The sequence below is a fragment of the Mus pahari genome, chromosome 3 (genome assembly GCF_900095145.1).
Source record: "Mus pahari chromosome 3, PAHARI_EIJ_v1.1, whole genome shotgun sequence".
NCBI lineage: Eukaryota > Metazoa > Chordata > Mammalia > Rodentia > Muridae > Mus > Mus pahari.
Genome location: NC_034592.1, coordinates 52280095 through 52295478, shown reverse-complemented (window position 1 = coordinate 52295478; position 15384 = coordinate 52280095). Strand labels below are relative to the sequence as shown.

The 15384-nt window shown below is 40.3% G+C and overlaps 1 protein-coding gene across 2 annotated transcripts in view; it reads left to right on the top strand.

Annotated features, from left to right (window-relative positions):
- Galnt3 (polypeptide N-acetylgalactosaminyltransferase 3) overlaps positions 1-8338 on the top strand; it is a 42637-nt gene extending 34299 nt beyond the window's left edge. Inside the window, exons 8-11 of one of the 2 annotated variants that reach the window (XM_021193614.1) lie at positions 1318-1449; positions 1612-1713; positions 6352-6504; positions 7469-8338. In XM_021193614.1, coding sequence (XP_021049273.1) covers positions 1318-1449; positions 1612-1713; positions 6352-6504; positions 7469-7591 — 510 coding nt within the window. In that variant the 3' untranslated portion in view covers positions 7592-8338. The remainder of the gene's footprint in view (positions 1-1317; positions 1450-1611; positions 1714-6351; positions 6505-7468) is intronic. The other variant, XM_029536351.1, reaches the window with a different exon arrangement.
- Positions 8339-15384: the final 7046 nt, after the last annotated feature.

Sequence of the window (15384 nt, the reverse complement as noted above, 5' to 3'; positions counted from 1 at the left end):
ATCCTGCCTCAGTATCTCCAGCACGGGGATTAAAGCTCTTATTGCCTTAATGTATGGCTTTTTTATAATGAGGGTTCTGGGGACTAAGCTACCATGTTCAGCTCCTAACCGTGTGATACTCTTACTAGTGACTGTTCATAGATCCTAGTTGGCAGGATCAGGAGACTTAATGCATTAGAACTGAGCCCCAGCAGCTTTGCCTGGGAGTGAGGAATTAGCTAATAGTTTAAGGTAAGGTAAGGACACCAGGAAGTAGCAGTAACTTAGAGAAGGCGTTTCTGGGCAGTCAGGCATCTGCGCATTGACTGCTGGAGTGAAGAAGGATCATTTACCCATTTGTTTGGTCCACAGTTATCTCCCTACAGGTCATTAGGGTGCACTACTCCAGGTTGGAACTCTTAACTAAAGGCGACTAAGACAAGTCAGTCAAGCAAATCTGTACTACATGTCTGAGCAGAAAGTGGGTACTGAATTAAGTTTCTATTCTGCTTCTAACCCACGGAGGGGCTATGAAGTAGCCAGCCAGTACCTGTCCTCATGACAGGACACATAAGCTAATGTCCCTAAGAGTCATTCTGTTTTGCTAAAATACCCGAGTTCAAGATATTAGAATTGGCATGAGAAGGTATTTTCCCTGGTTGGATTGATTAGCTCCAGTATTTCTGCTCTCATCCATTTAGACACCAAATGCAGTTTCCCTCTAAATGCTCCCTATAAATGGGATATTTTTCAGTTTAGTGTATTTTTAATTGTCTTCCTTGACCTTTTGAATAAAGGAAAATAAATACAATTAACTGGAAATTGCCTTTTTCAAGCCAGCATCCAGGTGGGAATTTTGTTAAGATTAAAACATGTAAATTAAAAAACGTCCAACTGTGCAATTTGCAGTTTGACTACAAAGAGAGATTGACTCCATTGGGTCTTAGCAACACCTGTCTGCACTATGTTTCCTCACACTTGACTATGTAGGTCATTTTAAAGGAAAGAGCCAAGCCAGCATGAATTCAGAATGCTCCCACAACCAGCCGAGTGCTCCCAGCGCCTAGTAATAAGGCGTAGTCCAGCCTCTGGCCCGCACACACAGCAGTGGGAATTGAGTCTCCTAAACTACCAGGGACCAGGCAGGCAGCACACCTGTGGCTTACGTGAATGGTGTGCATTTGAAGTCCATCCAGAACTTTCCTTAATAACCAAATGCAAATACAGATAGCGCCCTTTGAAGCATGTGTTGGAGCCTCTTTGACTGAGCTGAAGCGTGTGTCGGAAGGAGCCTCTCTGACTGAGCATTCCCTTCTTCCCCACCCCGTCTGTTTCTAGAAATCATTTGGTGATCTTTCCAAAAGATTTGAAATAAAGAAACGCCTTCAGTGTAAAAATTTTACATGGTATCTGAACACTGTTTACCCAGAAGTGTATGTACCAGACCTTAATCCGGTTATATCTGGATATGTGAGTATTTTTATGTTCCTCTTTGTCCTTGATAAACTCCCTCCCATACCTTTTAATTTTTTGCCTTTGAAGTTTTACATTATCAATGCCACTTCCCTGAAATTAATTAAAAAGTAGAAAGTATTCAGTTTAATTTTTTTACGATTTAACTTTTTCACTTAGATTAAGAGTGTGGGTCAACCTTTATGTCTGGATGTTGGTGAGAATAACCAGGGAGGCAAACCGTTGATTCTGTACACGTGCCATGGCCTTGGGGGAAATCAGGTAAGCACGGCCTGGGACGGCATGTTTTCTCAGAGTGCTTGCAGACACAGCTGGTGCTATGTGTTTCCACAAGTAACAGCTGGGGTAAACTGGTGTGAGGTAAACTGGTGTGGAGATGTCTTTAAGCCACATGGTAAAATTAAAGGCATAGAGTACTTTACTATGGTTTTTAACTTTGAAAATAATCTGGTTATCCATTTGATCAATAGAAAAGATAATTTAAAAAGGAATGGTATCATTGGAGTGTGTGTGTGTGTGTGTGTGTGTGTGTGTGCGCGCGTGTGCGTGTGTGTTTAATGTATTTTTTTTTTTTAATATTTGTGTGACTCTTGGTATGGAAGTTTTGTGAGTTGTCAGGTGCAGACCATATTAAATCTAATAGCAAGTGGCAATGTAAGTTCTTTAGGGGGCAGAGATCACTTCAGTACCCTGCATCCAAATGCCTCCTCCCCCCCCATCACTGACATCATCCAAATGCTTTCTCCCCTTCCCCCATCACTGACCATCCAAATGCTTTCTCCCCCTCCCCCATCACTGACATCATCCAAATGCTTTTCTCCCCTCCCCCATCACTGACATCATCCAAATGCTTTTCTCCCCTCCCCCATCACTGACCATCCAAATGCTTTCTCCCCCTCCGATCACTTCAGTACCCTGCATCCAAATGCCTCCTCCCCCCCCATCACTGACATCATCCAAATGCTTTTCTCCCTTCCCCCATCACTGACCATCCAAATGCTTTCTCCCCCTCCCCCATCACTGACATCATCCAAATGCTTTTCTCCCCTCCCCCCATCACTGACATCATCCAAATGCTTTTCTCCCCTCCCCCATCACTGACATCATCCAAATGCTTTTCTCCCTACCCTCTCCCCATTACTGACGTCTTTGTTTTTACTATTTTTCCAAATAGGGGCAAATGTGAAATGTTACTACCCGGATTACAAGACGTAGAAAATAACGAAATTTCTTGGTTTGAGCTGATTTTTACCTCAGCATGTGCAAGTTAATGCACGGAAGGGTTAGACTTTCTCCTCCTTTAGTGGGCAGGTTCGCTAACTGACCACTGAGTGCCAGTCCATTTGGCTCCCAGTTCCCTTAGGAAACACCTGCATTGCAGAACCAGCATTTACAGTCAGTAACATAAGGTCTGGATGGAGTGAGGAATCGAGGGTGCTACACAGCTGTATAAAACCACAGCTGAATTGGATGAGGTGTCGTGGGTTTTCCCAAGAAAGATAGCATTTTAGTCTGTACAAGTTAAGACCTAGAGAGGTGCTTGTTGGGGGTGGGAATGGGATGAGAAGCGTGTGAGGAAGGCTATGCAGAGAACATCATGCAGAACCTTTTCCTGTTGAGGAATTGCCTATGTTTTGGTGCAGGATTTTCACTGCACTACCTTGTGCGCACTTTGATAGGACTTTGTAAGTATCCGTATTATGAAGAAAGGATCAATTTATCTCCTGGGCAATCTACTTCTATCCATCTTCCTATTCATTAAACCCAGCTTAATCTAGTTTCAGTCTTTGCATAAAATAATCAGACTGCATGGAGTATATAACAGAAGCCCGAGCTGGTGAAGGATCATCGCACTGACAAGGAATTCTGAAATGGATGGGAGTGCTTATAGTCATACATATCCATATATATTTATGTACATATATACTTGTTTTAGTGTGTGTGGTAAAGAGAGAATACACACACACATATTTATGTTATTTGTAGGCATATATGTATGTGCATATATATAATCTTAATTTCTCTTACTACATAAGAACAATAGTTATAGAAATAATTACATTGTTTTATAACAACAATATGCTTATTTCCTCATTTATAAGTATATTACCAATGGTTGTTAATACTTTCTCTCAAGCTCTCTCCAGAATTCTATTTATCTTAAAGTATATTATTACTACTCTTTTTGTTACAATTTACTGTAGATACTATCTTAAAATATAGTGTGTGTATCATTTTATGGGCTTTTTCCTATCTTTTCCAAGGAGATGCTGTCATAGGAAATTATAAATTATTTTAAAATTATCAATGAAATAGGCTACCTTTAAGAAATTTAGGAGGGAAATTACTCATTAAAAAGTATTTGTGACCCAGCCTGTGCTGCCACAAGAATTGACAGTCACTGACTTTGGGGAGCTTATATCACAGAAGCATTCTCTTTTTATAATAAGTAAAAGCATATATATATATTTGGGTGTTAGGGAAGATGGGGCTGAGATAATGTGAGTGATGGACTCAGAGGTTAGACTCAGGTAAGGAAGATCTTTGAGCACTGTACTCTTAGACGGAGGTGGGCATCAGGATGCAGGCTGGGGAGAGCAGCCACGTAGCACAGGTTCACAGAGCACACAGAAGGCCGGGGCAGCCAGCACAGAGCACTCTAGGCAAGGAGTGAAGGAAATGAGGTCAGAGATTGTGATAAGGAACCTGGTTGGACAGAGCTCTGCAGACCTGTTAAGAAAGATGGATTTAATTCTGAATTAGACAGAAGCCATCGAGAGGTTTTTAAGCAGGAGAATAATGTCTGGTTTATATTTTCAGACGACTCTGTCTTCTGTCATTCTAACACAGTTACTGATGATATCTTTTACTTGTTAGTTTTTTATTTTTCCCTTTCCTTCCTTCCCTCCCATTTACTCCTCCCCACTTTCCTTCAAATTTATGGCCTCTGTTTCACTAATTATGGCGTGTGTGTGTGTGTGTGTGTGTGTGTGTGTAGCATTGCCTATAGGTCTGTAGTTCTATAGTTCTCAGTCTGCATGGTTGAGGCCTCATGGCTTCGCCCTTGTCCACTTTGGCCTGCCCACTGCTGTCATCCTTGTCTGACTAACATTTGAGCAGTCAGATTCTTTTAAATTAACTTTTTATTGCTTTTATTTCATTTACGTTTTTGTGAATTTCCCATCTTGCACCCCAGTCCCACTCATTTCCCTGACCCTTTGTATCTGCTCTTCACCCTTGCAACCTCCCCACCCCCCCCCAAAAAAAATAAGCAACGCAAATTAAATCTGTGAAAGTTGCATTGTGTCACAGTGTGTCCCACTGTATACCCCTTTGTCCAGGTCTTTACTTGCAAATGTTCATTGCAATTGGTCTGGTTTGAGATCTCTGGCTTCTGCTACACCATCAATACTGGATCCTCAGTGAGACTCCTCTCAGATATCCTGTGCTTGCCCTGTGTCGTGGAGGTCCTGCAGCTTTGGATCTGCAGGCCTAGCCCTTTCACTGGCTCCAGCAGTTCATAGAGATGGGGTAGATGTTGGGTGAGCCAACTCAGAGCCCTGGATCTGGGCTTGAGTAGTAGCTGAGTTGGTCAGCCCACCAGTTTTCCTGCTCCTGCACCGGTAGGGTGCGGTAGGGTGCGGTCTCTAGCACTGCCCTGGTTAGTTCACCCCTTGCTGCAACCAGCAAAGAACAGGGGCTGGCTCACCTGCACCCAGGCCACCAGAACCACCTCTGTGGTGCTGCCCAGTCAAGGTGTGGGGCCTGCTGTCTTGTGCTGCAGCTGACAAGAGGCTGGACCAGATCTCCCTCTCTTCTAACCCCTGGGCTGGCTCTCCTGCCCCCTGCCGGCGGTGGGATGAGTGAGGAGTCATATTGTTTCTAATCAAGTATTTCCCTCAACTACACTCCAGTTTCTACTTCTGGGAGAACTCAAACTCAGACGTCTTGAGCGTTTTCTCATTTTCTTCCATTTTGATCATGTAATGGTGTTTTATGGCTTGTAACCCTTTTATAACACTACTTCTGAAGACAGCGCAAGGAAACTATTTTTTGTTACCTGGCTGGATTGGAGACTGTTCTGGTCCAGTGCGACTACTTCGTTGCAGCCATGACAGCTAAGACTTTATGCACATTCTCCTCTAGAGGGTGTGTCCAGGATCTGAGTGAGGTGTCTCTCACGTATTTTCAGCTCTGGTTGTTGTTCCCAAAGTATTTTCAACTCTTCTCCTCTCCCTCCGTGTTTCCTCTGAGTGACTTTTCAATAACAGTGATGTAAAATACTGGCTAACCCTTCTTACCATCTTTGAGTTTTTGAGGTTTATTTTAGCTAAACTAAAAGTTAATCTATTTAACTTATAACTTAGTTATAGTTAAATGCTGTTTCTTTCTCCTTCTAAGGCCATTTGTCGTTGTTGTTGTTGTTTTTGTTGTTGTTTTTACAAGGCACCCGCCTGAAAATCAGGTTACAAGATCAATTAATGTTTCACTGGCAGGAGAAGAGAAGTTAAGCGTGAGAGCCAGCTGAGACGCTTGGGCTCAGGGCTCGGAATTCTGCTCATGTTTGTGGAGTGTTTACTGTAGCATAGTGCCTGCCTCGCACATAATAAGGGCTCAATAAATATTAGTGCTAACAGGAATCATTGCATTATTGAAAATCTGTTCTCTTAACTCATTTTATCCTCAGACTGCCAACGTTATTAAATATTTGATTTATAATGGATGTTACTGCGGGACTGAGAAGGTAGTTCAGTCTGTAAATTGCCTGCCGTGACAGTGAATATGAGTATTATTAGTTGATATAGTGCTTAGCTTTAGCTCCCAAAGAACCCAACTGGCTACACCTACAATCCTGGTAGTATAGTATATGTTACCTCTGTTTTCCTCTCCTTTGCACAGTACTTTGAGTATTCTGCTCAGCGTGAAATCCGGCACAACATCCAGAAGGAGCTGTGTCTTCATGCTACTCAGGGTGCCGTGCAGCTGAAGGCATGTGTCTATAAAGGTCACAGGACCATCGCCCCCGGAGAACAGATATGGGAGATTCGGAAGGTGATTGGCTCATTTATTGGCTCATTCATCCATTCTCAAGCTAAATTTGAAGAGCTCTAATTGCTCTACTATGCTATATATCAGAACTTCTTCACCTTTAACAACTCCACTATTTCCACACCTTTCTCCCCATGTGATAAGAGAATATATCTAGGGTTTAAGTACTAATTAGTTGAGAACAACTAATGATAAAGGTAAAGCTTGGCTTCTGCAGGGGAAAAACTTCTATAAAGTATTAATTAATAGTTTATCCTTGACTTTTTTTAATCTTTAATCTTTTTTTCTTTTTTTTTTCTTTTTTTTTTTACAGTCTAGTCTTCATCCCCCTCCTGGTCTGTCCCTCTACCACTCCCCATTCTTGAGGGATTTTCTTTGTTTTGTTTTGTTTTGTTTGCTTGCTTGCTTGCTTTTATAATGGATTTTGAAAATCATAGGGTGTTTTTTTCCTTAAAGGGCCAAAGAGAATATTTTTCATATAAAATTGCTAACTATATCTTCCTCTGTTTTAGTACATTTTAAATTAATCTAGCATTAAAGGAATATAGAACAGATAGCCTGTTCTTAAAAATGCTCAGTATTTGGCTTGATCATATTCTTATCTAAAACTAGTTTTTCGTGATAGTAGCATGCCATGAAACCAGCTTTTCTGACTTTGAAGTTGGTCATCTGAATACCAGTGGAAAATTCCTTGATTAAAAATGTATTTCAGGGCTTGCTCTCTATTTCCCTCTCCATTTTGAAATGTTTCACATTGAGTACCATGCATAGCAGTACCATGTGTGAATTATAGTGTTATAAACAAAGGCCATCAATTTATTATCAGCCTCAGTTGATCTTAGATTTAAAGTTAGGAATCAGATACGTTTGTTATACAAATCTCTCTTTATCTTTAGTGAAACCATCAGGTCATGTTTGTATTTGTCTTGAAGCTTAATGTTTGATGTATGTTTTCTTTCTTTCCTAGGACCAACTTCTATATAATCCATTATTTAAAATGTGCCTTTCATCAAATGGAGAGCATCCAAACTTAGTGCCATGTGACGCAACAGATCTACTCCAAAAATGGATTTTTAGCCAAAATGAATAAGTGTTCCTTAAAATGAAGGAGTTGAAAAAGGACACACTCTTCCTCATAAAACTGTGACTAGGCATACACTGTAGTGGTTGAAAATTATGCAAAAGCAGCTAATTGTAACTTATTCCAAGTGCATTTCCTTCTTTCTATCTTAAGATGTCTGTGTAGTCCGGCTGCAGAAGCCCTGGGGTTTCTGTCTGAAAGCACAACAACTAGAATACCAAAGACGATTCTGAAATGTCCAGATGTAGACGAGAGATGTTTACAGTGTGAAGCAAATAACTTCCTTAGGAAAGTGATGTGTGGTTGTACACTTGGGGATCTGCACACCTGCATCCACACACTCACAGCTGAAAATGTTTCCCCTAATTTTAGGGGCAATAGAAAAAGATTTGATACTGTATTTTTATAACTATATAGAAATTGATCAATGAAGGCCAGTCATTTGGCCTTTCGGTACAAACCAGGAAAATTTTTATAGATCTAGAATTTATTGTTTTAAAATCCAGGTAAACATTTGTTGTCTTTTGTTTACTTGTCTGTCAAATGTTTCCTTAAACATGAAGTTGAATAAAGAGAAGACTATTTTTAACATTTAAATTTTTGGAAAATTTACAAATATTTTTTAGTCTGAAGCCCACTCCACTTGATGCACATGAGTCTTCCCCAAATAGGTTTTCTGAAGTGACTATACTGTGTGTTTTCCCAGAGTACTTTTTAAAAATTAATAAATAAACTTTATAAATTATTAGCTGTTAATAATGATTCCTTTTTCCTTTCTAGTCGTCTTGTTTTCTTACCAAAATTCACTAATCTTGGATATTTGTGATACTGAATTTTAAATGCAGAAAATTGACTCAACTCTAAATTTCGTTATTGATTCATTATATAGACTATCTTTTCAATAGGTTTATCTCATCAACTTAAAAAAGAGCCTTACTTTTATCTACATGGAAAATGTAATTTAAAAAAGTAGAACCCTAAACACAATTACAAATCTTTGTTTCAGTTTTGTCCAGTTGGAGCAAGATCTGTAATTGATGGTGAGGGGCAGAGAGCATCCAGTTTTTCACTCTAGATTTTAGTCATCTGCTGTTTGTGGAGCCCCAGGTTCCTTTAAGGAAAATGTAAACTGTGACAGCAGTGTGCCAACAGAAACAAAGATAAGATACTGATGGAAATGTGAACCTTTGATAACATCCTTTAATGACCTCTTAAAATTATCTTTTGAAGTCACCATTTTCTCTTTGGCCATTTTTACAGAGAGAGGTCTTGTATTATTCCAGAAGCAAAATAGAATTTGTGCGAACCTTTAAAACTAGTGGGTCTCAGTTAACAAAAGAAAACATTTCCTAGAATTATAGCTTCAATTAAAAAAATAAAGCATCCATTAAATTTTAAACATTGAATTAAAAATTCCATATTCTCTAGCCAGTTACTTTGCAGACTCTTTATTTTAGTTTAAGGACTATGTGCCGTGTTTATAACTTTGTATTGGGGTTACAGAGGATGTAAGCCTTTGCCTTTCATCTGTCTCTTTAGGGTAGAGAGAAAAGTACCCCCTTTTGAAACAGTATGCGGCTATGGTAGATCTTTATGACTAAGATAACTTCCTCTGTTTTAACTTTGATATTTTGTTAATAGTAAGTGTTTCTCTATTGTAGCTAACAATGATATGTAACAGTAAGCATACTGTATTGGCCACTTAGATATGCAATTTCTGTCCCTCAGTTTGTTCCACTGGACTTGAATGATCAGGAGCAAAAGCTTCTCTCAACACTTGTTTCATCTCTAAAAACAGTATAAAACTATGCAGTTTCCCAGTGATGTTTTATAAGGCGAACAGAGTCACACATCGATGCCCTGTGTTCTGAGTAAAGGCTTTCAGGTTGGACTGATTATGTTGTAGCCATGTTAAACACAACTTCTGGAAAGGTTCTTATCTGATGCAGAGCAATCAGGCTGTTACTCAACTGTTACAACAGTGATTTGATCTAGGGCTGGCTTTTGGAGTTGTATGCGAGGGATTCCCTCTTACTGTCTTGGAACAGACTTAGCAGTAATTCATGGAGCTTGGCTCTCATCCACTTGCATGATTTGCCTGCACTTGAGTGTGAAATTGGGGAACTCTTGCTCAATTTGAAGCTGCCAAGGCAAATGGTCTGGTTCCTACTGAAGACCTGGCATGCTGCCTTCATTCCAGAGGACCATTCCAGAGGCCATCAGAACCGATTCCAGTATTCTGCATTGTTCAAGGTCAATTCCATGAGTAGGCTCACCAAAAGATTAGAAGTGCCTACTTAGTTAGCCATAGGAAAAAATAAGCAATGCATTAAAACTATCTGTTGAGTATGATGACTTGTATCTCAATATGATCACCTGCCTATAATCCTAATATTTGGGAGATAGAAGCCAGATGATCAGAAGTTCAAAGTCATCCTCAGCTACATAGAGAATTGAAGGACAGCCTTCTTGTCGAAGGAGACCCTCCTTAATAAAACAAAATGAAACATGAGTGGGGGGCGGCAAAACATTATTTCTGGGAAAACAATATTGAAATCTTAGAAGAAATTCAATTTTGTTGTCTTTAAGTTGTGAACTTAAAATTTATTTTAATGACAACAGAAATAAATACCATAAGACACTCTGATTTTACTGTGACTGGTGTGAAAAAAGTTGCCCAGAGCTTTGGGAGATGTTTATAATATGATGCAGCATATTATATAAATTATATATAATATAGTTTATATAATATAAATGTAGCATATGCATGAGGAAATTGGTATACAGAGCATAGAAAGGCATATGTATACATATATGCATGCATGTTTTCAATTAAAATATTGCATATAGTTTTTAAGATGAATTTCTGTAGTGACTTCCTTTCTCCAGTCATCTACCTTCAGTACAGTTGCACTGAAGAAATGATTGCCCTTCTCTTTGACACAAAGCACTAGGGTTTGAGTTGGAAGCCCTCAAGTGTCGTGCATTGAAAGGCATCCTCACTGAGCTGTGGCATTATTAGAAGGTGGGAGAATTGTTCAGAGTTGGGGTATGAGAGGAAGTGATCTTACTAGGGTTGTGTGTACTCTTAGGATTATCAACCCCCTCAGCCTTGTGTCCTGGATGCCCTGGGGCAAGCATCTTGTGTTTCAACATGTGGTTGCTACACACCCAAAGCAATGGAGCCAACACCCTTGGTCTTCTCAAGAGTTTGTCATAGGGAAACACACGAAGCACACATTGTCAGATTGCTCTCTAGTTTCAACAATACTTTCGAAATCTCTGTTTTATTGGCCATATTAAGCATTAGGTACTAATAATGTACAACAATAGTCCCTGTCTCATGGAGATCATAATCTAGTGATATGGCTATCCCATAAGGATGACATCACAGCACAATGATGTTTTAGAGCAAAGTTCCATGAGAAGCTGGTGGCTCCCTCAGCCAGAGACAGAAAACAGGCTCCAAATTTTAATGATAATTAAATGGCATTAGTTTAATTGCCAAGGAAGATAGTCTCAATGAGGGATTGTCTACCCTGGGTTGACATGTAGGTTTTTGCTCTAGTAATTTTTTCTGTCACCATGATAAATCATTCTGAACAAAAGCAGCAAGGGTAGGAAAGGGTTTATTTGCTTTATCCTTCCAAATTATAATTCATCATTGAAAGAAGACTGGGCAGGAACTTGGAGAAAGGAACCCCAGAAGAACCCTGTTTGCTGGTTCAGTCACGCCTTGCTAAGCTACCTTTGTTATATATTCCAGTCCCACCTGCCTAAGGATGTGCTACTTTCAGTGGCCTCTTCCTTCCCCTGTCAATTATCATTCAAGATAATCTCACAGTTATGGTCTCAGGCCACTCTGATCTGGGTCAGACCGCAATTGAAACTCCCTGAGATGATTGTAGGCTGAGTCCAAGTGACACCTGAAGCTAAATAGGACAGCATGTATCTGGTGGGTTGACTTAAGTTAATTGATGTAGAAAAACATAACCCACCATGGGTGGCATCATTCTCTAGGCAGAGTCCTGAAATGTAGAAGACTGGAGAAATCAAGCAAGAGAGCAAGTGAGCATGCATGCTTTCATTTCCCCGATGTTGACTGTGTGTATGATGTGATTACCTGTTTGAAGTTTCCATCTTGTCTCCCCCACAATGATGGACTGTAACTTGGGATTATAAGCTGAAGTAAACCCTTCTCTCCCCTAAATTGCTTTTGTGAAGGTATGTTATCACAGCAACAGAAATAAACTAGAAAAGTGGTTACAGGACTACTTACACTTAACCCCCCTTGGCTGTTATTTAAATGTAGCTTGTGATCCATAAAGCCTCGGTTTGAGCCTATGAGTCTTGCATTTCCAGCATTCACAGGTGATATCAAGGCTACTACTGAAACCACACTGAATAAATGTCTTCCTGTGGACTCTGTGTCCTCGGATCTTTGAGACTACCCCCATGGCTTCCTCACACTTCACATCCTTATTCAGACATAAGCAGATGTTAACCTCTGGCTACCTCTGTTACTGCCACAATGGTTCCCTAACAGTCACTACCGCCTTTTCCTGTTACTGATTTTATAAACTCATTCCCTCCAGGGACCCTTTACTCTGCCAACTCTTACTCTTGTTTCATATTCAGGAAACTGATTTATATGAAAACTATATTCCTTATCTTGCCTTGAACATCTGCTAAGGGTACATCTCCATCTTCAAAAAGGAAGGAGTATTTTGTTCTTGTTTTATACCTAATTCTTTGTGTTTTATGGCCAGGCTTTGTAATAACTGCATTCTTTATTTGAATCTCTGGCGTCTGGATGCTTCATCCTTTTCCTCCTTTGGGCTACTATTAATTATGAATCTGTGGTCATTCGTTTAACTCATGCTATCCATTAGCTGAGTATTCTGGTTCCAGTTTGTTTGCTTTGTTTTGTTGTTTGTTTTGTTGCTTTGCTTCATCCCTATTTCTTCTTCTTTATAGGCAGTTTTGCAACCCATTTCCATGGCTCCAGTATCATGAATTCTCAATGCTAGACTACCACATTTCATTCCCTCAACCATATACTCCCTTAATGCTAGTGACCATACTTCTCTGTCTCTTGAATGTTGTGGGGTATCCACCAGAGAAGATGGCTGAGACATGGATTTAAGGCAATATAAAGTTTTCATTAGCTGACTGATGACTACACTGGGTATTCAGGATCCTAGTGTAGCCCCAAGCCTTTCTCAGGGTGAAAGATGGAATAAGTACCTTCCCTATCTTTGTGCTTTTTTAAAAAGCACAAAACCATGTTCTGGTTCACATACTTTAAAAGAACAGTTAGCCAGATGTAGAGCTACAGAAGCCAAAAAGCAAGATCAGCACATTTAGAGACTTTCCCAGAACTATGGACTTCAATGGATTTATTTTAGCAGGTGGTGAGTATGTGCTGAGTTGTATGGCCCAAAATGGTACGCATCATGGAGTCGGTTGTGCCCTGAGGACTGGGGCCCTGTTAGGTGGAAGTACATAGATTCTGATTACAGTCTCTTCCCTCGTTCACTTATATAACTTGCTCTTCCATAACACCTTCCTCTGTCAAGACCTCCAAACCATTGATCCTGCAACCTACTGCCCATCTCTCCTCCAGGCTACATCTTAATCTGATTGTTTAATTAATTCACTTTTTTTTTTTTTTTTTTTATGAAACAGGGTCTCAGTTATCACAGTCAAGCTTGGAATGTGCCATGTGGTTGAGGCTAGCCTTGAAATACTGATTGTCCCCCAAGTGCTAGGATAACATGTGTGCACAATCATGGCTGTCTGGGTTTTTCATTCTTATACAGAATAGCTTCAGTATTTCATTATAATAGTTCTCTCGCCTCAACTTCCAAGCCAGTTTTCCCATCGCGCTTAATGCAGAAATCCTAAATCCTATCAAATATACACCCCCTATCCCTGCCCCCAAGCAGTCACTTCCCTTGGGTGGTACTTACCTTTGTCTTGGAACTGTATGTTTCCCTTTCTTATTTCATGAGTTTTCCCTCTTTGCCTTTTGGTTTACTTCTTTATTTGAGAAGATTACATCTTTTAAATTTTACTCTCCTCTCATATACCCTGAACACAATTTCTCCTCCCTCTTCTCCCATCCCTCCCTCTCTCCTTCTCCCCCAGATCCACTCCTCAATTTCCCTTTAGAAAAGAGCAGGCCAGGGATATTCCCAAGGATATGAACCATGGCGTTGTTTGTTACAATAAGACTAGGCACATACCCTCATATCAAGGCTGGATGAGGCAACCCAGTAGGAGGAAAGGGTTCCAAAAGCAGGCAAAAAAAAAGTCAGAGACAGCCCCCACACCCACTGTTAGGAGTCCCACAAGAAGCTTCATAACTGTAGCAAATAGGCAGAGGACCTAAGTCTGACCCATACAGGCTTCCTGATTGTAGGGTGAGTCTCAATGAGGCCTGGTTGGTTGATTCTGTGGGCTGTGTTCTTGCGGTATCTTTAACCCCTCCTCTGTCTTCTGCAATCTTTCCTTCCCCTCTTCCACAGGACTCCACAAGCTCCACCTAATGTTTGGCTGTAGGTCTAGGTAACTGCTCTTATCAGTTGCTGGATGAGGCCTCTCCGAGGATGATGATTATGTTTGGCTCTGGTCAATGAGTATAGCAGAATATCATTAGGGATCATTTCATTAGCTTTTCCCCCCAGTTGTGTCTGTTTCTATTCTAGGTGTCTGGGCTATCCAGCCTCTGGTTCCTGACCCTCCAGGCAGTGTTAGCCCTGGGCTCCCTCGTGGAGTGGATCTCAAGTTGGACCAGTCATTGGTTGGCCACACCTGCAAGTTCTATACCACCTTTACCCCAGTACATCTTGTAGGCAGGATACATTGTAGGACAAAGCTTTTGTAGCTGGCTTGGTGTCCCAGTCCCTCCACTGAAAGCCTTACCTGGTTACAGAAGATAGAAGGTTCAGGCTCCCCATCACCCATTGCTGGGAGTGGAGAACATATCTTACAGTGACTTTAGGGGAAGAGACCAGAATGTATATCTTGTTTGATACCTGATGTTTGAAATATGCTTGTTAGTTTTCTTGGTTGGAAATCTTTTATATCACATTGAAGGTTTGTAGTTCATCTTCTAAATTCTGATATTAAAAAATACAAATGTGTTTTGATTCTTGATCACTTGTTAGTGATCTTATTTTTCTCATCTTTGAATACATACTGATTTTTCTTTTATATTTGCCCCAGTGTCCTGAAGGAAGTCTCATATGACTATGCAGTTTTCTGTACCCTTTAAATACAAACCTACTGGAAAAATTTCAAAATATTTCTTAATTATATTCCCTTTGTATTCTTGGCTTCTTTCTGTAAACATCACTTGAGAGCCTCATTTGCTGATTCACTAATCTATTTGCATAACCTGTTCACTGGTAGCCCACATCATCACAAAAATAGAATATAGAGTATTTTCATTTATTTTCCAGTATGCCTTCTACTGACTGCTGCATTTCCATCCTACCATTTTTAATGCTGCTTGTTTATGATTCAGCCATCTTTAGGAATGTGACTTCAAGATTTTCTTTGTACTAGAGATCAAACCCAGTGCCTCAGACATGCTAGGCGAATACCACATCCCCGGCATTTTTTTCCCCCCTTGGTAAGGTTATTAACAGTGAAAGGTTTTTAAGGTTATCATCTACTTGAACAATCTCTGTTCTCCGTGCTGCCTTTATCCCTGTTTCACTTCCTACACTTCAGTGTAGTACCTTTCATCAAAGCTTCAGCGATTCTTTTAATTGCCAGTCTCCATAGAAAATACC